The sequence below is a fragment of the Plodia interpunctella genome, chromosome 11, assembly GCF_027563975.2.
Source record: "Plodia interpunctella isolate USDA-ARS_2022_Savannah chromosome 11, ilPloInte3.2, whole genome shotgun sequence".
In the NCBI taxonomy this organism is placed as follows: Eukaryota; Metazoa; Arthropoda; class Insecta; order Lepidoptera; family Pyralidae; genus Plodia; species Plodia interpunctella.
The window spans coordinates 10,350,931-10,375,861 of record NC_071304.1 but is presented as its reverse complement, the minus strand read 5'-3'; the positions used below and the strand labels follow the sequence as shown (position 1 = coordinate 10,375,861).

The window sequence follows — 24,931 nt, the reverse complement described above, 5'->3', positions numbered from 1 at the left end:
ATCTTGTTTTTTACAAATAGGTTCAAGATAAAGAATGTATTTTAAAAAGTCAAGATGAGCATGTAAACTATGAACATCATTGACGCCGGCGGTTTCATCTTGTTGTAATGAAGCTGTAGATAAAACTGGAGAGGACGATAAAACTATAAAGAACACCACTCCTAAGAACTTTTTGAACTAAGGTGCATACTTATATAGCTATCTCTTTCTCTTGTCCGATCTCTTTTCCTTATGTATTACCATGTTGGTATAACTTATGATGTATCACCACGCAAGAGTCGGCGACGGATGGAAGAGAGAGGTAGTATATGTTTTATGCAACAAAAAGTTATTAGGAGAGTTCTCTCCTGTTTCATCTATAAGTTTATGTAACACGCACTGGCGTTGGCACGGAGTCGGTAAAACAGCACGGCTATTGCAGGCACTGGGAAGAAGGGCCCCCACGCTACCACGGACCGGCTACTGAGTACGAGCGACCCCCACCATACTACTATCCCGGACCAAAGTACGTAATTAATCACATAGTCCAGACTATGTGGTTAAGTTGACTCATAGATATTAGACTTTTCGATCTGGTTTTGACAGAATTTCTGCGTTATAAAAATGTCTAAAATCCTGATACTTTGATGTTATATTTTTTCCCGTTCGTTAGAAATAAAATAATAATGAACGGGTGTGCATGTTGTATGAAGCGACAAGGGGAGGATGAGGGACAGCGAGTTAGTTTTTAATTTCAACTTATTTTTGTCTAGATTTATTTTAGAATTTATAAGCTTTATACAATTACTTATTTCTCAAGTAATTTATTTTATTTTCAGTGATAGACAGTAAACTGGCGCTCACGGAGCTAGACGAAGACTTGGTGAAGTATTGATAAGGCCGCCCCGCAACTTTGCGCGCAACATGACGCGCAACTTGTTGCGCAACAGCGCTGGAAACTTCAGGCAACCTATAATATAGTAACGATATCGTATTGTAGGTCAGAGTGCGAATATATTTTGTGTATCGTTTGGAATGGCGCGTCGGAAACATACGCGCGCTTGCGCGGAGCGGCGAGGGCCTAAGTTAGTTTAATAAACATTTTAATATAATGAAACTGACGTAATTCTAGAATTTAAAAGTTCTTAATATTCTCGATTGTGTTATATAAGACGTCGGGATCATTAAAAATACTTGTGAACATTCATAGCACATTACGATATAATTAAGTACGGTAACCAATATTTCAATGTAGTCAGTGTTAGAGGTGTGTCCATTACTACGTATAATGTCATATAGGACCCATTCTAATTATGTAAGATTTAGTCTGAAACGTATTGCTAAAGGAATTCAAACGTCCGCCTCTAAGTCCATAGACAATACCAAATTCACTTTACTCACACATTAGATTCTCGCGGCTCCGCGCGGCGATTGGTGCCCTCAGTTTTACATAGAGGGCGTCAGTGTCGCTGTGATCGTCTACTTTACCGTCTATGTGAGTTGTAGCGCAGAATGTCACTTTATGTTTTATTTCCCAAAAAAATACAGGATATATCTTTGCATTAAGTAAAAACAAAAAAGTAGTTTTGCCAAGTAGTTGTGACAATTGATTTTTACAGGACATTTAGTGAAAGTGACGATCTGCGTCACAACCTCTATATGTAGTATACTACGAATATTATAAGTTAGTCTATATGTAAATAGTCAGGCCACGGTAACTGCCATATGTCGACTGTCTGTGTTTGTATGTCTCTGTTTATCCGCTCTCGGCTCAAGATTAGTTGAATTGTTGGCTTTAATGATTTCAATTTTATACGTTTGTTAAACGTTTGTTGATATCGATATCGGGATTCCATTTTGTTAGCATATAATTATTAAGAGGATTCGAGTCTCGAATGGGTATCAAGAGCTGAGACTAACAAATAATGTTGGGTGTAATTTTATATGAAATTTATGAATTTTAAGTTTAATGCAAATTTTTTTATTTAAATATTTAGCGAAGAGTCGAAATATTATTACTTGTTTACCGACTTATGATAAGTTTTTTTTTGGTGGTCAGAACTTTGTAGTACCCGTGAATCCTTTAGTGTCTATGTGCTAAGTATATCGTATTCTGTCTCTTCGATTTATATACTAGTATGGAGGCAGTATTAGAAGATTATGTAATGGAGGAGTTTATTCACTCACACATCACGTAAGCGAGATTTCAATGCATTTATATTTATAGAATTTAGTTGCGGCGTCTTGCGCAACGCAACGTCCGCACGTGATGTATGCCAAACCAATACTCTATTAGCGAACCATCGTTATATTAGCTTAGATTATTACTCGATTATTTTAACTTTTGACTCGAGGGAAGTGCAAACTTTTATTTTAGTGTCATATGTAGTAGTTAGTGTTTTGAATGTATTGTGGTTGCGAATCTCAGCGGTGGCGCTAGTGTCGTCGTTTTGCCTTTGTCTCAACATTCCGCGCGCCGCTCGCCGCCTAGTGTGAAGCCTGCCATGAGATTCGCCGATTTGGTTTTGGTCGTTTCATAATTTCGTGCCGTTTATGTGATGTAACCGTTCGTAACGATTCGGGTTTTTATCTGCCGCCAGAGGGCGTTTGAGATAAGGACATCATCTTGAGTAAAAACAACTAAAATTAGGCTACTGTTGTCCAAATTAACAGCTTTTTACGTCTCAAGAGCCAGCTGCCGCGAGCTAAAAACCCTTTAATTGATAGTTTTGTTTGTGTGCTGGTATTGTGAAACAAAGCGACCTTACTGGGTCGGCGAATGACTGAATGTTGTGCGATCATGGCAGGCACTGATCTCTCGACGAATGCGCTGCCCGTCTTCCTCTAGGTGCCGTAGTGTGGCCGCCGTCTGTATTTACGTTGAAGATGTTTTGATACAAATGTTTTGTAAGTCCCCAAAGCAGAGTTTTTAATTTGGAATGATTTCTAAACAATTTAGTAAATTTAGCAAAGATTTTTTTCAACGGTCTATATCCATAGACTGTACTAATAATAACAAAGAGTGTTGAGTATATCTTGTTTCAAATGTATCTACTGTTCAAAAAAACAACGTTACTCCTCAAGAAAAAATGTTTTCATACCATTTTTAGTAAACAATTAAGTTTGAAAACTGCTTTGGTGGATAAATAAATTATTGTTCCCAAAACCTACTGCCAAAAAGTGTCAAAAAGCGGTCCACTCGACGTCGAGCTCACAGAACCACCGAGCTCACTTTTCCGTAGAACCTTTATTGTATTTAGTTAAAATTTATGAATTTATCGTGCTCAAATCGCGGAGTGAAAGGTGCTAGGTTAGCCTGGCGTGCGTAGTCTAAGTACTTGTAACTTTATTCCAGTCTATCTTAGTGTAAGTAGTATAACCAAAAAGTTTTGTATGCGTGTGCGCGATAGGCTCAGTCAGCGCATTGAATGCCGGCGATCAAGTAAATACACAATTGATTATCTCTAACATGACTTTTTATTTTGTTTTCCTATAGTAATAGGCTGCGGTGACCACTGCCCATCAGATGGGCTGAAAGTTTGCTTAATAATATATAATGGTGGACATAAGTAGGCACGTTTAGCTGTCTGGCGGTCTCTCAACCTAGCCAGCTACTTCTCTGGCGCAGTTTGTGAAAGTCAATCAAGGGAAAGGGTTATAAACTGGAGATTCTTTTCATAGGTAACTTCTATTTAATCTCAGTTCCACCAATAAGCACGCCACATATAACTTAATGTGGCCTTCGATTTCGATATTTTTGGCCCCATCTACCGATGGGAATCGAGTGTGTCATGCTCACTCAAATGGTCAATCTGGTGGTAACGTCGTGGGCCGGGTCGTGAGGTTCCCTCTATTATGGTTGAGCTACGCGATGGCTGTCCCATGCGTCAACTCGTGAACGGGTGCTGCCAGAGGGAACTGGTCATCTCGTTTTTCATATATTTTTATGTAAGTTAATTGTTTCACATCGATATATATATTATAATCAGCACTCGGATCACAATCATAACCTGTTTTGATATACCTTTTGACTATGTACATTATGTACTTTTATATATTACTAGCTTTTGCCCCGGCTTCGCCCGCGTGAATTTCATAGCAAAATCTCAGAAATTTTATCGCGTACTCTGTAAGTCTGGTAAACACATCTTTAGTTCAATTTTCTGTTTCCCGCTGCGTGTCTCGTCCCGCAAACTTGTTCAATATCGCTTCCTGCTATGTAATGTAAAGTAGATATCCCGTACCGTTTCCTACATATTGTGCCATCATGTCTTACAATGTGTCCCGTCCTGTTTCCCACTGCGTGTCTTCTTCCCATTTCCCGCTCCTACTCCCACTCCCGCTTTCTGCAACGCATGCCGTCCCATTTTCCATGACGTTTTACGTCCCGGTTTTTTATTAACCACAAACGTAAAAACATTTTTGGTATTTACTATTACTGTTATTTGCTACAAAAAGTAAGTGTGCCAATTTTCTGCTTTTTATCTTGAAAATTGTATTAAATCCCATACAATCTTTCACCCCCCTTATGAAGGGGTAGAGGGTTAATTTTCAGAAAAATCTGAAACACGTATTCATTACTTTGTTGTAAATAACCAAAATCCAAATTTTCAAGTCACTAACTTCAACGGTGTAGAACTTTCATATTTACAGATTTCACCCCTTTCACCCCCTTCGGAGTAGAATTTCCAAAAATCCTCTCTTAGTGCTCACCTACATACCAAATCTCAGCTTCCCGCCCTGCTGGGCGGCACAACATACACCTGTTTCGGGTGTATGTTGTCTGTCAGTCAGTCAGTCAGTCAGCCAGTCAGTCAGTCAGCCAGTCAGTCACTCAGTAACAGAAGAGTTTTATACTGATACATACTGCGCCCATTATATCTATCAGTCAGACTTTAATCGATTTGTTTATATATGTAAACAGAATAATAACAATTTGTTTATATTCTGTTTACACCTCTCTACAAAATTTTAAAGTAAATCGGCTCCGTGGATTGTTATTTTAATTTTCTTACAGGACCCTCATTTTCCGGGATGAAATATCTATAAGATGTTAACCCGGGATTCTGAGGAATTTTTGATTCATAATTAGTTTTCAATTATCCTACGGGAACCTGATCATTTACCGGGATGAAATGTATCTAATTTTCCTACAGGACCTTCCTCATTTTCCGGGATGTAATGTCTATAAGATGTTAACCCGGGATTCTGAGGCATTTTTGATTCATAGTTTTTCAATTATCCTACGGGAACCTGACCATTTACCGGGATGAAATGTATCTAAGATGTTAACCCGGTATATAAGGTATCTACATACCAAATTTCAAGCAAATCGGTCCAGTACATTTCGAGTGATGCGCTTCAGACAGAAAGGCAGATAAAAATTTCCCAAACTATATTTTCGTCATCTATATCAGTAACTAAGTATATTCCATGAAGAATTGAAAAAAAAAATCCAATGTACAAATTTGACCTTTCTTCAATTTTATTATATGTATTGATTAGAAAAAAAAAAACAATCTAAGAAACAATAATGGTAAGCCGATCTGGCATGATAGGGACCAACACTGTTCAAATGAGATTCTTTCGGCATTTCTTAGCAGTGGTCGTTCCGAAATGCCAGTAGTTTGTAGCTTGTGAGAAATAACTATAAATATAAAAATGACCAGAAAAAGTGCCTGTGAAAGTGTAATTTCTGAATAAATGATTTGAATTTGATGAAAATGATGTTATAATGAGCAGCTGTAGATGTTGCCACTCAGTAAAGTTGACAAAAAAAAAACAAACCCAAAACAATTACTCAACACTTTATTTTCTCAACTCACACAACCTATAAAGCTAGTTATTCTAGATATAAATAATATTACGATACGTCCGTCTGTCCGATACATATATACAAGCAATAAATACTGTCCTCATTGCCGCTGTCCGCGCGGCGCCGCGCTCTGTGGAAACAAGGACATATATTTTAGTACAAGACTAACACAGCAAGATATTGATGCACAGAACGAGAGGTGATTACTGAAACCTGTAACTTTGAAAGTTTTTAGGAGTGTTTCGGTAACAAAAAAGAAATCTGTTGAAGAAAGGTAATCAAATTATGCAGCACTAGGTGAAGCATTTTATCAGTCAAACAAAACCAATAACAATGGCCACAAAATTCCATGTGTAAGATTGTGACTACACTACTACCTTTGTGTAGTGCTGCAAAGCATCTGCATCGATTACTTTTTTAGTTTTCGCTAATAATTAAAAGAAGTAGATAAAAATGTAATGGCAACTCAGCAAAATATAAATTGACGGTACTGACACATGATGGTAGGCAGCTTGTGTCGCTGGTAGGAATGCCGCAGGAGCACCTCCAGGTCGGCCCTGGAGCTGCAGTGCAGGAATTCCCGGGGTCTCACTCCCTGGATCACGTCTGCTAGCGAAGGCTTCACGTTGTAGAAAATCAGCGGTTGACCGCGCGCGTGGAAGTCTTCAATCAGGGATTTGATGCCCTGCAACGGTTTAAAAACGGTATACATTATTAGTTGTTGGCCGCAGCTCCGCCTTCACCTTTGTTTGACCCCGGGTCTAAACTAACTTTATCTATTTCATCAATATTAGCCCAGCGGCTTAGCCGTGAAAGCGTGACAGATAGCCATTTGTAATATTAGTATGAATAAATGGAGCTCACAGGTTTGGTTTCGACGAGACGTACAAGTAGGTAAGGAGATCCTACTTGTACGGACATGATATCACAAATTGAATGCAATAAGAATTCTCTGACGACAAAAAGCTTGTCTTTGAGCACACGCTTTTGTAGTCAAAGGTTGACTGGTTGATTTTTATTAACGACGATAGGGGATATAAGTTTCTTATATCTTTAAGTTTTTGTATCTTTTTAATTTAGTTTTTATTTCTTTTGTATATCTCTCTGTCGCAATAAAGAGTATTACCTTAGCGGCGGTGAAGTCGGCAGCCTGCACGTGCGTGGCGTCGATGACGAGCGGCTTGTGTTGGCGGTCGGCCGCCTTGCGCAGCGCGCGTCGCACAAACTCCGCCGACGGGAACGCCAGCGCGCGGTCCACCGTCGCCACCAGGTACGCGATGCCGTCTGACGACTGCCAACAGATACGTGTACACTTTCAATCGATTCATGTCGAAACATAAATAAAAGAAAAAAAAATATGTTCGAATCTTGAAGCTCGTGAGCCTACCTCTTTTTCATCTTCTTGTTTTCCCAGTTGCATTCGAAACTATAACGCTAAGCGTTAATTTTATACTATCTACTCACTAAGCAAAGAAACAGTCACGATGGGAAGTGGTTCCCGCAGCCTATATAATATAAATAAGAATTTGAAGAATCACTAATTTTTACAGCCGATCGCACTGTCAGTCGTCAACCTTCCTTGGGAATGCTATTGCTTGTCAGCTATCAAGGTTTTGTTCTTTGTTAAACGCCTCGTTCAACATCCATGGAAGTATGTGGAATGGTCCTATTGTAGGCCAAACCATACCAAAATAAGTACTAGAACTTTATATGCTTGCAAAACCATTTGAAATCATAAGAGCGCTTTGATGTCTATTCAGCATATTCGCTTAATGATTGGGAAAAGCCGTGCGTTAGTCTAATTTATACCATTACGAACAGATCGTCAACGTACCACTGCCTCGGTGACCTTGACGCAGGGCCTGGCGGAGGCATACAGTAAGAACAGCAGGTTGACGGCGATCCCGATCACAATGCCGAGCTCCAGCCGCGTCAGCAGGCACGCGCCGAACGTCACCACCGCCGGAATTATGTCCAGTTCTGGAATACATTCACACGTCTTTATCCCATGGCCTTTCTTCAGGTTGACACAAAAAAGAAAGACTAAACGTCACACTTATGCCGCACTACTACCACCAGACAAGATGGCGTTCATTGATAGTGAACCTTTGATATTATCATCATCATCATCACATATTGACGAGATAAGAACTGACAACAGATTGAAGTCTATCTTTAGGTAGATCCAGCAATAATTGGTCAGCGATAATATCGTCTGTCATAGAGCTCCTTATCAAGGAAAATACGCAGTATTAGTTAGTAAATGTTAGACGTACTCTTAGTCCTCCAGATAGGTTTGAAGACGTGCAACTCCATCATGAATACGACTGCTGCGATGATGACTGCCGCCAGCGACGCCTTCGGGATGTAGAAGAAGTACGGCGTGAAGTACTGTAATAATATTAACCGTTAGAAAACTTCTCAATTCAATTCTTTATTATTATTACAAAGGCTTTTAGGTGAAACAAGAATCAGATTTTATACATATTCTGTTTTTTCTCGTACGTGTTTGTGTCCAATATTAGCATCATATTAACAAGTTTCTCATATTTACTTTCAATATTCTTTATTTTTCTTTCATTTATCAAGTTATAGCCGGATTCCTCTTAGCGGTCTTTCTGTGGACTTAGAAAAAATGGCACATTGCAAAAAAGACCGGAACACTTGTAACAGCATGATTGATGGATAGGACATACCTGCAGCGACAGTAGTACCAGAGCTCCGGTATAAAGCCCACCAGCCGTGGTGGCCACTCCTGACGCGTGGTTCACAGCACCGCGGGACAAGGCACCTGACACCGGCATGGAATCCACTAGTGAAGACGCGATGTTGCACACCCCTAGCGCCAGCATTTCTTGAGTCGCGTCCACGTATTTGCCCTCAGCTGAAATGAAGAACGAACTTAATATGTCTCGTCAATATCTTTGGATTCGCTTTCGGATTATTATTAGACTCAGTAAGTTACCTTATTTATTATCTATTTAAAGTTACCTACTCCCATATTTAAAGTAGGTACTTTTTCTTTGTATGAACAACACCGATTATCTTATAAGCAACGGCGTCATTTTTATCATATTGTTTACAAATGCAGTACATAAATCGTAATTTCTTTGAGGTCTCTCAAGAAGTGGTATGTACAGTTGGTATGTATATACAGTTTTTGACTACAGCAGCCATTTTAATTGGCATTTGCCTCATCGATATCCTCTACTATGTGCAGGAGGAGGACATACATAGACATTTCGTCACTACAAATTATAGATACACTTACAAAACACTTTAGCGAGGGCAATGTTCTCCAGGATAGACAGCAGTGGCACCACGAAGATGGCGGAGCCGAGCGTGGAGGTCATCTCCATGAAGGTGTAGGTGTGGTTCCCGACGGTGGCCGACAGCGGCGGCGGCGCTAGTTGCGGCAGCCCGGCCTTTACATTGCCTGGAGCCAATTGTTGAACTCTCTATTGCTATCGCTATTCAAGTATTCTATGTTTATAGTTAGAGTTTTAATGGGTTCGAATACCTACCGCTAGAAATATTTATTTATTTAGTTATTTTACGGAAAACCTTACAGTAGGTAATTATTTAACACTATAAAAATTGGATTAAATAAAACGTTACCAATAACAGGTCTTCGCTATTAATGACGAGAGTAGTTTAAAAATGGTGCGAAAAAATTTAGACTGAAATCTAATTACTTCAACAATATATAAAAAAAGAAAAGCAAGAATACATGAATATATTCATTTCTGACTCTATTCTTTTTCGTGTCGACTTAATTACACTATTGGGATTGGGAGACTATAGCTAATTATGATATCCTCTGTGACCATAATCTTCCTTACAACGAGTCGACTTTGGCGTACAAATTCGTGAGGACTCTAGCCACTGTCAAGATCTGTTACCTGTGAGCACGAAGGGCGCCTGCTGCTGCGTGTCAAAGTAGTAAGCTAGCGCTGCGCACACCAGCACCACGGTGATGTTACGGGTGGTGGACAGGAACCACAGCGCGTGCGCAGCCACGTCGCGCCAGCAGCGTTGGCCGGAGACAGAGTCCTCCTTGCTGCGGACATTTATGTCTTTCACTTTCTGGAATAAAAACGCATTTTGGTTGGCATCTTCGTTACTTCATGTGAAATTTGAATACGAGTGAGTGGAATCATTAACAGTAGTTCCACTAGGAAATACCCACCAAACTACTGCTATTCAATATTTGTACTAAGTAGTAGGTAAGTAGGTATACCTGTTGATCAACCAAAAGACCAGGGAACAAAGCGTTGGGTGACACGGTTGCGTACACAGCTACGAAACGGAGCACAGGGTCCGCATTTGAGTAAAATGGAAACTGACGTGTCGTAACGGACATACTTAGTAATGCAGGAAAGAAGAAGTGGCAAAGAAGAATTAACATTGACGCTAATGTGATCGAACCCTGACGCATTCGATGGCCCTTTTGACACGCTGTTTATTGTATGAATGCAACATAAAACAGATTTAGCAGATGCATTTGTTTCAAAAGTTTTTTTATATATTATAATAACTCGGTTGAATGCTCGAAGTGACGCATTGCTTATTTTTATGTTAATTGATAACAAATAAATAATGTTCCCACCTGTTGATTACTTCATAACTATTCTTGATCTCAAGACTGAAATAAGCACAACAGTCGTGCACAATAAGTATACGAGTATTATGTGGATATTAGTGTTAAAATGAGTTATAAAAGAAACCATTGTAAGTACAGTTATGAATTACGCCTACGACACTAAATGAGGACAATTCTGTCGGGTTCCTACGCAGATATGGATTATATATGCACGAAGCAGCTTAAAATTAATCAGCATTTTTGAGATTCAGCTACAGTACTCGTATATTCGAGCTTATAACGCATTAGTTAATATTCAACAACTTTGTTGGTAAACATATACATGTCTAGGGACAGGCGTCGAGATGATGTACTCAGGTACATTTATTATATTTATTTTGATGTAGAAAGGTCATATAAAGAAAGTGAGTTAGCACCAAACTTCGAGACTTTTATGGGATACTAATGATAGTTAATAATAAATCACTTGATTACCATACTAATTACATTTTACACATATTACAAGATAACACTTAATTTAGTAATAACTTACTAATAATAAAAGCATGGCTCAGCTTCTGTTATACAATGATTTGTTGGAGATACCTAACGTTAATTTTGAAACACATAGGACTATAGCAAATGTAATGATAAACATTAAAAATACACCATTTTCCATCAAGTTTTCCGGAAGTCACATCAAGATGACAGATAAATACTTCGTATGGTCACGACTATAAACACTTTGATAACGTTCTATAGGAAATGCAAATTATACTCGAGAGAATACTATCTGCCATCTGAGGAAGTGCATAACACCTGTGTTTGCAATTGTTACTAATGTTTCTGTCGTGATTATTCCATAGTAGATGAGGCAAGATATGATGAAGGTTTTAAATGGACAATATACCATGGCTACATCTTGTATGCAGACGCAAAAACGCAGTTCGCAGACAAACATCCGTGGAAACAAGTAAAAATATTTGCGCTAGGGTTCGAACTCATGTACCTTCTACGTCACAGAGGTGATCTAAAGTTTAGTCGATTCTATTACATGCCTATATGGACGAAAGTTGAATCACATGATCGACGCTTTTTCTGCAAAGCAGTCTCTACTAACCATCATAACCTTTTTTGACCCATATTCAGAAAGAAATTAAGTTCTAAACTGACAGTTAACCAGTTTTAGCAGGATAAATGTATGCTAACTAAAAAGTTTTCATGGTCATTACTTACTGTCACTCACTTTAACAGTTTTACTGGGCTGTTACTTAATTATTAATTATTGGATTAAACAAAGTGATAGAATTTCCTAATGGATTGCATTCATTGAGAGCACGAGGCGCTCTCCGTAAGTGGCACGCGAGTGACTGCACGTGAATTATGAAATGTAATAAATTATTTTACAAGGAATTGTTTTGTATATCGATACACACGGTTAAAAATAAGACCTGGAATAACATTAAGGGTAATTTTATCCCGAAATTCCTTTTCATTCCACTTGAATCCACAGCTAGAGCAAAGCCTACCTAATATTTCGTTTTCACATTGTACTAGCGGCCCGTCCCGGCTTTGCTCTGGTAAAATCGTTATAAATGATACACCTGAACCTTGCTCTGGAATCACACTGTTTTTGGTGGAGAGCGTACACAAGTCATATAGACAGACGCGACAGAGGGTGTTGAGTGTTGTCAATTATACAGGGTTACTGCTATTTAACGCATAACCTTCCAAAGGCGCATAAGGTACATAGAGTCTAACATCTTTTGTTCTACGACTTATGTCTAAACGTAATAAGAATACATTTTTTTAAAAAGTTTTAATGTCGTTTCTATAAAACGATTCCGCTACAAAACGCTACTGTTATGTTACTGCCTCGTGTTGCTTGTCTATTACATAGAGTTAAGATGTGTAGAATCGCAAATAAGATAGATTTTTTTATATATAAAAAAAATACGCATCACGAAAAGTTGTAGAATAAAAGTTGCTTGTTTTGATGTACCCAAGTAGTCTTTAGGAGGTATTGCGTTTGATACACCCAGTATATTAGCTAATAAATGGACTGACCCTGAGGAGTAGCAGCACCACGATGCAGGAGATCCCGAGCACGGTGTCCCAGAGTCGAGTCTCGCCGATGTGCTCGTACATGCCCGTCCACACCTGCGGACAATCAGGTCGAAGAGTTACCGATGGTGGTGTACAGTGGCGTGTGGTCCCGCCACTCCAAATCTATGATGATAGTGGAATAGGACCACTCTAAATCGATGTACGGATGCTACGAATGGACACAAAGCCTTCTCTTCTCTAGTCTCTTTTGGACTCGTGTGATTCATTACCAATATAACAGGATCCTGCTACTATACTGATATTTCTCGCCAACAAAAAGATTTTACCAAACACAAACATTTGGAAGAATCAAAAATTAATTACCAAACCACAATAATGTGCCACTTATTGGCCTAGCATTGAATCGCGCTCAGTTTTTGCGATGATGATGGTTTTTACGACAGTTCTTGCGGCTCACTTTCTATCGGCCTTCGCCGGCGGCCGCCCGGTCTCACTAACTGGACTGCTTGCAATTCGGGGGTTTGATAATAGCCTTTTAAAATGTTTACTTAATTTTAGGGTTCCGTACTTCAAAAGGTATAAATGGAACTCTGTCAATTTTTAGACCCTTTTTCTGAAGAACACTTATAGACATCAAGTTTAAATTTATATTAACTAAATACGAGATGTGTCAACGTGTGGTCTTTTTTGACTGTACCAAAAACACGGATTTAGTAAGTACGGAGTACCTACTAATTCCATGATCAAAATTTTTTTATATTTATTTATTTTATTTATTTATTTATTATTATTTATTAAGTCAACGAGATTGAAAGTTATGACCATTTACGTCGTTGGTATGTAATGCGAACTTCCCGTTGACCTAGTAAAATGAAGCAAGCACCAATTTCTTATCAGCACAATAAATCTGAAAGCTGGTCTTTTAACAACTATGTGAGTAAGAACCCCAGGATAGAAGGAGCCGTACCGTAATAACTACCAGTAGAGTCGAACCTAAAAAAATATGATAAGGCAACATAACATACATTTTATAAAAATTACATTTTATTACCTGGACCACAGATTACATAATACCCCAGTACCTGGACACATCTACCCTAAACCTTCCTATGGCGATTCGAGCTACCATATATCTTGGTAAGAATGTCTAAAAAACATATTATAATCTATGCCATAAAATATTCCGAGGAAACATTAAATTTTCCACAACACCTAATTGAGTAAACTATACAGTTAACATGACTGACACACTATCATTTTCTGTTACATACTTAGAATCTAACTTATGGTTAGTGAGATAAACGTCAGGGCGTGGACATCTGACAGATGAGATGTTGTTCCGGTGGTTCTTGGAACAAAATGATGAGCAGATAACTGGTATCTGGTACAAGAATCTAACATTTAAAGGTACCAAGTTAAAGCCACGTGTGCGGAATCGTGACTGGACGAAAACCATAGAAATTATTGGAGTGCACGTGGCTGACGCAGAGGGTAATCAATGTGCGACGAATGGAATTATGTATGCTTTTACAGTTCATGGATTGATGGAATGAAATAAGGCGACATTAAATATTGCCATAGATAGTTTTCAAGTGTGTATACTCCACAATTAAGCACGTGAAAATCATAAGTGTAGGTAACTTTTTAAACTATACTTAAGTATCAACTTTTAAAACTATATTATACATATATCGTGTACTACTTAAGTCAGATGGAATAAACAACTGACCTGCAAAAACTTGCCGCCAGGGAAGCTGAGCCCCAGGATGTCCTTGACCTGCGTGGTTGCGATGATGATGGCGGCGGCTGACGTGAACCCTACTGACACTGGCCCGCTGATAAAGTCTATCAGGAAACCTGGAATAATAAATAAATATATAGGGACAAATCACACAGATTATGTTAGCTTAGCTCCAAAGTAAGTTCGAGACTCGTACAGGATAATAATTCAAACATATTATTTATGGTTGAAAACGCTTTCGTCTCAACTTAAAGTCGGTTTTATTTGCCTGATAACCCGCCTTGAGACCCTCAAGGAGAGGGAATATCAGGGATCCCTTCTATATAAACGTTATTCCCCAGAACTTTGGATATAATAATTGAGGTGTGAATTGCAGCCTGCTTCTGAAGTATATTTATGTCTATTTTGGAGTCAAGGGAATTGCAATATCTTTGTAAACTTTTCGCTATTATACCTGTTGTTCCTATTACTGTTGGTATTACTTGGGTGGGCATTTTCCATAATCTGGTTATTTCTTTTTGTAATAAATGATATTTACTAAGTTTTTCAATTTCCTTGGTTCCAATATTATAGTCAGATGGTACGGTAATGTCAATGAGATATATTTGGTTAGTTAACTTATTAATGTATACTATATCTGGTCTATTGTGTGTTACAGTGATGTCAGTTTGGATGGGCATTTCCCACAAGACTTTTGCAGTGTCGTTTTCTTTTACTTATGGTTGCAGTAGATGTTCTTTCCACCATAGTTTGTCACATTCGAAACCGTGTTTTTTCAGTATTGTCCAATGGACATATTGTACAAGGTTGTTATGTCTCTTGGTGTAGTGAGTGCCGGCTAGCTTCTCACAACCTGCTACTACGTGCTGTGCAGTTTCGTCTTTCGATCCGCATACCCTGCACTTACCATCTACGGGTCTCTTGAGTACATCTCTTTCATGTTGTCGCGTGACTACTGCTTGATCTTGTATAGCGTATATTGATGATTCAAGAATGGGGGATACCGGTTGCTTCTTGAGCCATTTAAATGAAGTCTCTTTATCTATATTTTCTTTTTCTAATACGGTTTTATATAATTGTCCATGTAAGGGTTTAGATTGTAATATATTATATTAATTCTGTTTCTAATAATAGCCGCTTTTATTTCTTTATCTGTGTATTGTTCGTCTCCTTGTAGTCCTAGCTCTTTTTTAAATTCTTTTGACTCTTTCTCTATAGAATATTTATCTTTTGCTCTATCGTGTTCTCTGATTGCTTGAATTAGATGGTTATTTCCGGTTTTAAGGTATCTATTGTATTCAATTATTTGTGTTTTGTACATAGTTTAAGACCCAGGCCAATTTGATAAAGATTATTTTCCGATCGAACCCGGAACCTCCAGTGTGTATCCATCGGTATTATTAGGCTACAAGGTCGGAAGCAGAAGCAAATGAGTAGGTATTCGGTGGATATTTGCATCCTATATATTGTTTATTTCAGAGGAATATTCCTAAAATGCCCATATTTTTGATACTAGCAAAATTACAAAGAATCATAATTATTTCCACTTTTTCGTGCTAAATTAATAATCAACAAATTAATGAATAATATATGTAGAAGAATGAAACCACCAGCCAGATTGCAAAAGAAAAAAAAAGCTGGAATTGATGGCATTGTCTAAGTAATGGTAAAAGATTATTACTTACAAGAGCAGAAACATTCATTAAAAACGAATTTTCACTATCTTTAGATTCCTTTAAAAATAATTAATTGGAATTAAAATTTAGAGTCGATTTCTGGGTGGAACACGGACGATCTAATTGTAGTAATCATCCCGCAGACCGATTATCTCGTTTCTCTGTCAGGTAACAATTAGTTCAAGATCCGTGACATTGGACATGATTCTAGATCGCATTCCGAGAACATGAGATGGCCAAAGTCAAGGTCTTACACTCTTCGGTCTCCCTCCACGTAATTACTGACAAATTGAATATAATTTGACAATAGTGTTAGCAATTAACACACTCGAAATGAAATTTATGGTTGACTGGTAGAAATAGCCTCAGGCGTTTAGTCTCTCTCTTACACGTTTTTGTCATAAATAAATTTATTAATAAATACATTTATTTAACTTTATTTCCCAAGTTAACTTTAGAATCTGCCGACATTCTCTCATTAATCTTGTTTATTATTTACCTACGTTCGAATTATGTAAATGGATTTTAGACTTGACCTAACTGTGGGTACATGTAGGTACCTATGTATAATTGAATGAACTTTGAAGTAACAAAGTTTGTGTTTGTAACTTGCCTCACTTATTGTGTAACGTCGTGTTAATGTGTTAATTTTAACTAGTTTTTCGCATAAATAACGAGGAATGAGATCATCTAACAAAGCATGTACCTACCAAATGTGTATTCAAATAAACGTTATTTTGAAATAAGACAGGCATGTCGTATGTATGTATTGTTATCACAACTATTAGAAATATAGCGTTTTATCGCAGTGTGACTCACTTTCCTATGTGTTTTATATGATTGTATTTGCATTCCGAAAGCGGTGATTCCCAGCTTTGAACACTAACTGTGGTTTGCATCAGTCAACTTTGACGTTGACTTTAGCCTGCACAGAAATTGCTAAGTACGCAATTTTGTCTAAACGTCAGCGGCGCGCAGGTTAAAGTCAACTTAAAGTTGACTGGTGCAACTCACCCTAACTCGAGCTTTGTGGAATAGTATTTGTATTTACTCGTAGCCTGGCTAAATGGTCGGTGCTCGTTGCATTGGCTCGGCCACTGCTGTATTTCGGCATGATTGAAAAGCAAAATCGAAAAGTACCTACTGTAGTACATTCACATGGCATATTCTTAATTTAATGAAAACACAAAGAATGCGTGAAAAGAACAGCGAAACAATGATGAAACGAATTGATTTTTCGTAGCTACCGATCAAGGGTCACCGCCCATTGTGGACCGTTGTGTGCGACATTCAACATGCTACAGACAGACATGCATTATGTCCTGCCAATGGGATGTTACGACAGGAGAATTACAATGCTCCTCTTCACACATGAATGACGGAAATGCGCTCGGATTTTGAGATTTTTGACAATTATGTATTGTCATTATATTATTAATTTCCATCGTAATAGTAACTCCTTACAGGTTGTTTAGTGTACTTGTTCAATAACGAAAAGTATTTTTATTTAGTATAATTTCTGTTGTGAATGTAAATTATAATTAATTTATAAAATCAGAGTAGGTATTTTAACTCATTGTAATAACAAAAGGCAGTATTTTCTAGATTTTCTAATTTAATTAAAGTGAAGGTAACGCTTCATCGAAATCAAACGAATTGAGAAGAAAAAACTAATCTAACTCCTGACATAACATATGTGTTTTTATGGCAAAAAGTATTCTACATAAAATAGTTTTTGTTATAGGTACTAAAATTTTTGCGGAATGATTTTTGTTGAATACGGTTGCTTGGTGGAGCCACAATGAAAGAAAACAACACACACTTCCCCAGAATGTATTTTCCTACTGTGTAAGCGACAACTGTCACATTCGAAATTTATATATGTTGCCAGGGGCTTCGCTCCCGTGGGAATTTTGAGATAAAATATAGCCTATAGCAATGCAGGATTCGAACCTGGGACCATTCGATCACCGGCGGACACTCTTAACCACTGGATTAGCATCATTGTCACTGTGGAAATGGCTAATGTATCTATTAGAATGTAATTAAGCTGCTGTCTGTACATTCAGATGCAATTTATTTAATTAAAACAGACTTCGTAGCAAGAAAACTAGACTTAAATATTCCTAGACACTGATGTCATTGTAATGTTTAGCCAGCGAAAACGAAAGCTCTGGTGAATGTTGTTACCAGTCCAATGATTCCTAATTTCTGGTATGTAGATAAAGAAGTAACATTGTAATGAATGAATTAGAAAAAAACAAAGATTTTCATGTTTTAATGTAATTACTTAATACCTACACAATAGTCGCAAGAACATGATGCGTCGGAAGATAGTCGTAAAAATCGTATCAGATATCTTTAGGCGACTTGAATAAAACGTGACATTAGTGGTAGAATTTTATAAAACAAAATCAAATCATTTATTCAGAAATTAACCTTCCCAGGCATTTTTTCACGTCATATTGGTTACCAAAGCTACAAACTACCAGTTATTACTGCAAAGTTAGTTAATTCCTTTGGGCTAATGTTATTACGTCAATAACCATTTACTGATAATGTAAATAGCTAGTACCAAAATCGAGTAAACTGCTAATTGATTCCCGCAGGTCGATCATTAACAACCAAAAAACAGGCACGAAGTGCGGTAATCGTTGACCTAGCTAGGTAATGGACAAGCAATGACGCACGAGCATTACCTACACTCAGATGTAACAAGCGATTGGAGAAGGAACGAACGTATTGCAGCTGATTATCGGAGAGGCGCGTGTCGAGGGGCTAACCATATTATTGATGTTTGATTGGAAAATGTCGTTACGTTGTATTTACTTATTCAAAACTTAGTATAGTTAACTTAACAGCAAGAGGGAAATGCCATCCGTGGGCTCCGACGTTCAACGGCCGAGGAAGAAACCGGGAAAACGCTCAGATGAGAGAAAAGTGGGAAAAGGGAGGAGGAAAAAGGAGGAGGGAAAATTGAATAAAGTAAATAACTGGTGTGCTGTACAGGATCTATGACTAATATACGTAGAAGAATACTGACTGTTGTCAAAAAGTTGATAGAATTGGTGAGAGCCGGGGTAAAAATCTTTAAGGTGTAACGCCACGCATTATGACCTCTTTAGTCATATCGCGAGCGAGCTGGCATGATTTTTATTTCTTTCAGTCTAAATTCAAAATTTTAAATTATTGTTCCACTTGATATTTTGAAATCACATTTTGACTCATGCATTACCATAACGATATCGGCACATACCACACGTACGCTGTAATAATAAAATATCTTAAATTATTTAGACCCTTGAAGGGTCTGTATTTTATTTATTAATTATATTATTATATAACTGTCTGCCTTTGCCTATTCCTACTCCAACCCTACCTGAGATTACCCTACCACCTAACAAACGGAGTTTAGAACATGGACTATCAAATGATCTGACAATAAGTAGTAGAACCACAGATAAACTTTTATCCGATATCTCCAGATTTGGCATTACAGATACACCAAAAAATACATGTGTAGAAAATTTGGAAGCACGAAAATCGTTTTTATGGCGTGGAAGCAAATAATACAAATGCATTTGCTTGCTTGACCACCATAAGTTTTCCATGCATATCATTTCCACGGCACGCACCTAACTGTAAGATGCCCATGATGAGTTCGACGCAGCCGGAGAGGAAGGCCAAAAGCACAGCGAACTCGGGGCCCAGGCCGTGCAGGTTCTCCCGCGTGAGGATGGCAGCTATGGCCGTGGGGCCTATGGCTGAGTCCTGCGAATATATAAAGTTAAATTAAAAATTTAATTAGAAATTAGAATGGCACTTCAGTACAGTACATTAGTTCACGTTATACAGTAGTAGCGACCAGTCCCGGCTACGCTCAGGTAGCAATGTTACTCCTGAATGTTTCGTCTATATATGTGCGTGCCAAATTACAACAAAATTGGTCCAATCATTTTTGAGTTTATGCGAGGTCAGATAAAATAAACCTTAACATTTTGAAGATTCCGCTGTGATGCTACAACTGGCCGCCTGCTTGACGTCAAGCTTTCGTGGAAATACTGTCGTAGACCATCAGCTATCAAGAGTTCCTTTTCTCTATGTCGGAACCACACGTCTCGAAGTACTCCTGATTACAGAGTTGTTACGCGCAAATACACTTTCTATCCCCGCTTCTATCGCAATGCATGCATAAACAGAGCTGAGTATCGTTTCTTATCTACTTTTGACGTAAAATACGACTAAAGGAATGCAATCATCACATGAGATGAATACGACTAAAGGAATGCACGGTAAATCATCACATTGTAGATGGAATAAATTACGAAATCACTCCGTTTTGTTCTATAAAATGGACAAACAAATTTTGGCTATTCAGTTTTGGCTAAAGACACAGGCAATAGGCAATCGTCTTTAATTGACATTGTACATGAAATTTTGTATTATGTAAAAAAGTTACCTTTACAGACCCAAAGACTGTGTAGACAAAGCAGGCCATGAAGGAAGAGTACAGGCCATACTGCGGAGGGAGGCCCGCCACGCCCGCGTACGCTATGGCCTGGGGTATCACGGTGAGGCCCACTGTGATCCCTGCGGACAACATTTACAGAACTTTCATTATCATCATTTTCAGTCTAACCAATGCTTTTATTAATTACTATATCAATTTAACAATTGCATAATACAAATTATATTTAACTACATTACAAAATATTTATTTCTTTTGGATTTATGTCTCAGTTTTTTCGTCCCACTTCCTACAGTCTTACGCCAGGACGAGGCGGGATCCGTTTTATGATATTTCGTCTCTCTATCACAGGAACGTTGCCGGTGATACTGACACAAAAGTACAGCTTCTTGAAATTATATTTAGTGCTTATAAATGTGAGAGTACTGACTAGGAATATTTGATTGGTCCCGAAAATTGCCTGAGAACATTTTCAGGAGAAATTTTAAGGGTATACTTACGGAACTATGTTTTAGATCACATATTGTTGAATCTTGTGTTCATCGAGGCGTTAGAATCGGTTTTGATGATGTGATAATGAATGTGATGACGAATATTAATACATATAGGCATTTTTTTTCACGTTTCTCATGTGTTTTGCTGAGCGAGGCATGAAAAAAAGAAGTTTCCCTAGTAAATGATAAAATAATAATCTGTTATTTGTTGCGATGTATTATTTTATCATTTACTCACACACAGATCAATCTACGGATTGTACGTATTTTAAAATGATTTAAGTAGTCACATTATGAGTTTTTTTCATTACATTCTTGTATAATGGTCGTCAGGCCGGATGTAGTCATTAAAGTGCCCATTTAGAATAGTTTTTAGACGAGGAAGTCGGAAAACTAGATGTTCCTAGCAATTGTTTGTTACATAATAGTCAGAATATTTTTTTAGGCACTCTACACTTCATGGATGTCTTCGAGCTCGAATAGCGAATATTTTATTGCACACCATTAGTTGACAAGGACAATCATTATAATTTTAAGAATCCCATTTTGGGATATGTAGCTCTATGAGCTTCTTCCTTATATAATATGTACACAATGATTTTTTTAAGTGTTAACAACAGATACTAAGAAACCTTTTAGCATTTCTGTTTTTAGTATCTGTAAACATTGCAAATGACGCCGAGTCATGAGGTGTCAATTAATGGGGTTTTTCTAAGTAGCAATTAAGTTTCACTGCTGCGCAAAGGCGTCCCCTTTCTGATTCCGATTTTGATTAAGTTTGAAACGTTTGAAAGAGAGTTCAGTGGAATAGGGCTTTTGTTCAATATCACATAAATATTTTTTTATTTTCTAAATGGACATTGGGAGAGGGGAAAAGTGATAAAAAGCGCACAAAATCTAATAACTTAATTTCGCTTATTTTGCATCACATTTTACGAAACGTAGTTACAGACTACCTACCTTTTTCTAGACCACACATTTTCTTACAAAACCTGTTTGTGTCACGCTTGGCCACTCGTCTACCTGCTACAGATTTTTGGCTTCTATATCTACGGAAATTGAACTCAAATTACCATAATTTTTGTTTCCTACTTGGCAACACTAATTCAACATAAAACGGAATAAAAATTTGGGTTCAGCGAACTTTATCAGTTGCATTGACATAGTTTTTGCTGCAGTTGAAATAGTTGATATTTCATGGCCGCTTACGGAAACCGCAAACTTTTTTTTACATATTTTTTTTTTTACTTTCGATCTCCAGTTTTTCTATTCCAGGTTTTGTATTCCAATCTTACCTTACTTAATAGGTTACCGGTGGAGACTTTCATTGGCTCTGTGTTTCCTACTACTACTCTTATTTCTATGGTTTTGTTACTTAGCTGCTGTAAGTCTTCCTAAATCGTAACAAATAAATAAATCTTACAAATTATAATTTATCTAATAAATTTAATCGTTTATTTCAGATTGGGCTGAGTAAATATATGCTATGTAGTGTTTTGAGCCCCATTACATATATCTGTATGTATATAAGTGATTTCACGATGTATGTGGTACGGGTGTGCTGTAACGGGTCACCTTATAAAAGCGACTTTAGTTTTTATAAAGTAAGGTTTAGTTAAATATATACACTAACTATGAATAATGAATAAATAAATATTAAATTTAATAAAGAAGACATTTGAAATTATGTATTTTGCTTCAGTTTGACAAAAATTTAATTTATGTGATGTGGAAGAGAAAATGGAAAATCAACCCTAGGCTCCGATGCTCGATGACGCAGACATACGGCAAAACGTTCAGATTAAGTACAAAAAGTATTACCAGCGATAGCATCCGCGAGCCCGCTCCTCAAGGAATACTTGGGCAGCCAGGAGAGGATGGGCACCCTTCGCTTCAGGGTCTTGGCGGAGCAGCAGGCGCGGGCTCGGCGCGCCGCGTCCCGGCGCCAGCTCCTGGACTTGATGCCGTCCTCGCTGTCCGCCTTGCCCGGGAACACGCTCGGGTATGTGCCGTTCGAATCTGTGGACAATTAAATACAAATTATATTCATTACATATATATTTTGACTAAACGTTTGTGTTTGGCAATCCAAAGAGGGAATATTGCCAGTAATGAAATTGAGTGTTAAGTACTGTTATGAACCAGTGAAATGAGATGAGAGAATGAGATAACAATAAGTTGAAAGATTTCATACAGAAGTAAGTCACAAACATAGAAGTCCTTTTTTAATGTTTTATAAAGAGCATTATTTTAAGTAAGTATATCAATCAATACATATAATAAAATGAAGAGAGGTCAAATTTGTACATTGGATATTTGTTGGAAATCCCAACACTAAATAATATTTTTATATTTTACTATAGCAACATTTACGCTCACATTTTAAAAAATGCTCCTCTTCCTTTTTGTCTCCAGTGCCAATAAAAAGTGCTCCCAAGTAATCCCGGTATATTTATTTAACCGGCTCCGAAAAAACTACAATAAATTACAGTCCACTGCACCACGAGCCGTCGTTTATACAATATTTAAAATTCTTCATGGAATATACTTAGTTACATATACATGGAATATACTTAGTTATAGATGACGAAAATATAATTCTGGAAATTTTTGTTTGTTTGTCTGTCTGTCTGTCTGTCTGTCTGTCTGTCTGTCTGAACGTGCATCACTCGAAATGTACTGGACTGATTTGCTTGAAATTTGGTATGTAGGTACCTTATATACCGGGTTAACATCTTAGATACATTTCATCCCGGTAAATGATCAGGTTCCCGTAGGATAATTGAAAAACTAATTATGAATCAAAAATTCCTCGGAATCCCAGGTTAAAATCCTATAGAGATTTCATCCCGGAATGAGGAGGGTCCTGTAGGAAATAATAATAATAAGACGTAATATAATTTTCAAGATAAAAAGCTGAAAATTGGCACACTTACTTTTTGTAGTAAATAACAGTAATAGTAAATACAAAAAAATCTTTAATTTACGTTTGTGGTTAATAAAAAACCGGGTCGTAAAACGTCATGGAAAATGGGTCGGCACGCGTTGTAGAAAGCGGGAGTGGGAGTCGGAGCGGGAAATGGGAAGGAGACACGTAGTGGGAAACGGGACGGGACACATTGCAAAAAACATGATGACACAATATGTAGGAAACGGTAAGGGATATCAACTTTACATTACATAGCAGGAAGCGGGATTGGACAAGTTTGCGGGACGAGACACGCAGCGGGAAACAGAAAATTGAACTAAAGATGAGAAAAAATGCGAATTTGAATCATATATGTTCACCAGTCTTACAGAGTACGCGATAAAAAAATTACTGAGATTTTGGCTATGAAATTCACGCGGGCGAAGGCGCAGACAAAAGCTAGTATGTTATATATAAACTAAATTAAACAGGTATATAATTTTAATCTTAAATACCGACTCAGTTTACGTAAAGTCATACAAGACAGACAGACACAATGGAAAGTATATATTTTGTAGTAAAAAAAACACTATTAGCATGAGCAAAACATGAGTCTTTTAGCGACAATGTCCGATTGTGACAGACAAACAGTTGTCTTGCAACTTGCGGCCTGCCTACCACAAACACTAACTCAGTAAGATTTTATTGACTGGAACTCTACCAAAGCTGTGCTGTGTCGAGCAGGCCGTAGGTGGGTTTCGTACAATTAATAAATTGTTCCTGTTCCATGATCCTAGTTGGTCGAATAAAAGATTATTATTATTATGTTTCTCCTCTTTTGGAATTCATGGCACTAAGTCCGGTCCTTTGAGAGGCTTGCGTGGGGATATGGATCCAACACGTAGAGGCCCTTTGGAGAGTTTTAATAATAATAATAATAATAATAAGCCCGCAGGGCAGCTTGTGGCGAGCTGTTGGGGAGTAGCGACCCCACGGACCTGAGTGCTCCCAGGGGAGGCCCCTGTTCCTCACCTCCGCCTTCCTTCCCCAAGGTCGGAGTGGAAACCGAGAGGTAACAGGACCCCTACCTCTGGCTTGCCTTCACCGGCCGGCCAGAGTGGAGTCGCGAGAGCTATATGCTCGAAGGGTGGAAGTGTAAAATGTCATAACGCCGGGGGCGTCTGACTGGATCACCATGATT

At 37.9% G+C, this 24,931-nt stretch overlaps 2 protein-coding genes across 4 annotated transcripts in view; one reads left to right on the top strand and one right to left on the bottom strand.

Annotated features, from left to right (window-relative positions):
- The window catches only part of LOC128673418 (prominin-like protein), a 43,842-nt gene extending 40,395 nt beyond the window's left edge, over nt 1-3,447 (top strand). For all 3 annotated transcript variants that reach the window (XM_053751236.1, XM_053751234.1, XM_053751235.2), the window contains 2 exons: nt 422-505; nt 819-3,447. In XM_053751236.1, the coding sequence (XP_053607211.1) occupies nt 422-505; nt 819-831 (97 nt within the window). In that variant the 3' untranslated portion in view covers nt 832-3,447. The remainder of the gene's footprint in view (nt 1-421; nt 506-818) is intronic.
- A 2,322-nt stretch (nt 3,448-5,769) lies between these two features.
- LOC128673669 (sodium-independent sulfate anion transporter-like) overlaps nt 5,770-24,931 on the bottom strand; it is a 42,250-nt gene continuing 23,088 nt past the window's right edge. The window contains exons 2-14 of the mRNA XM_053751675.2: nt 22,644-22,841; nt 20,320-20,450; nt 19,496-19,631; nt 14,173-14,300; nt 12,444-12,536; nt 9,697-9,880; nt 9,066-9,230; nt 8,491-8,678; nt 8,071-8,185; nt 7,629-7,774; nt 6,921-7,085; nt 6,290-6,479; nt 5,770-5,924 (exon numbers count right to left, since the gene is read on the bottom strand). Of these exons, the coding sequence (XP_053607650.1) occupies nt 5,923-5,924; nt 6,290-6,479; nt 6,921-7,085; nt 7,629-7,774; nt 8,071-8,185; nt 8,491-8,678; nt 9,066-9,230; nt 9,697-9,880; nt 12,444-12,536; nt 14,173-14,300; nt 19,496-19,631; nt 20,320-20,450; nt 22,644-22,841 (1,841 nt within the window). The 3' untranslated portion in view covers nt 5,770-5,922. The remainder of the gene's footprint in view (nt 5,925-6,289; nt 6,480-6,920; nt 7,086-7,628; nt 7,775-8,070; nt 8,186-8,490; nt 8,679-9,065; nt 9,231-9,696; nt 9,881-12,443; nt 12,537-14,172; nt 14,301-19,495; nt 19,632-20,319; nt 20,451-22,643; nt 22,842-24,931) is intronic.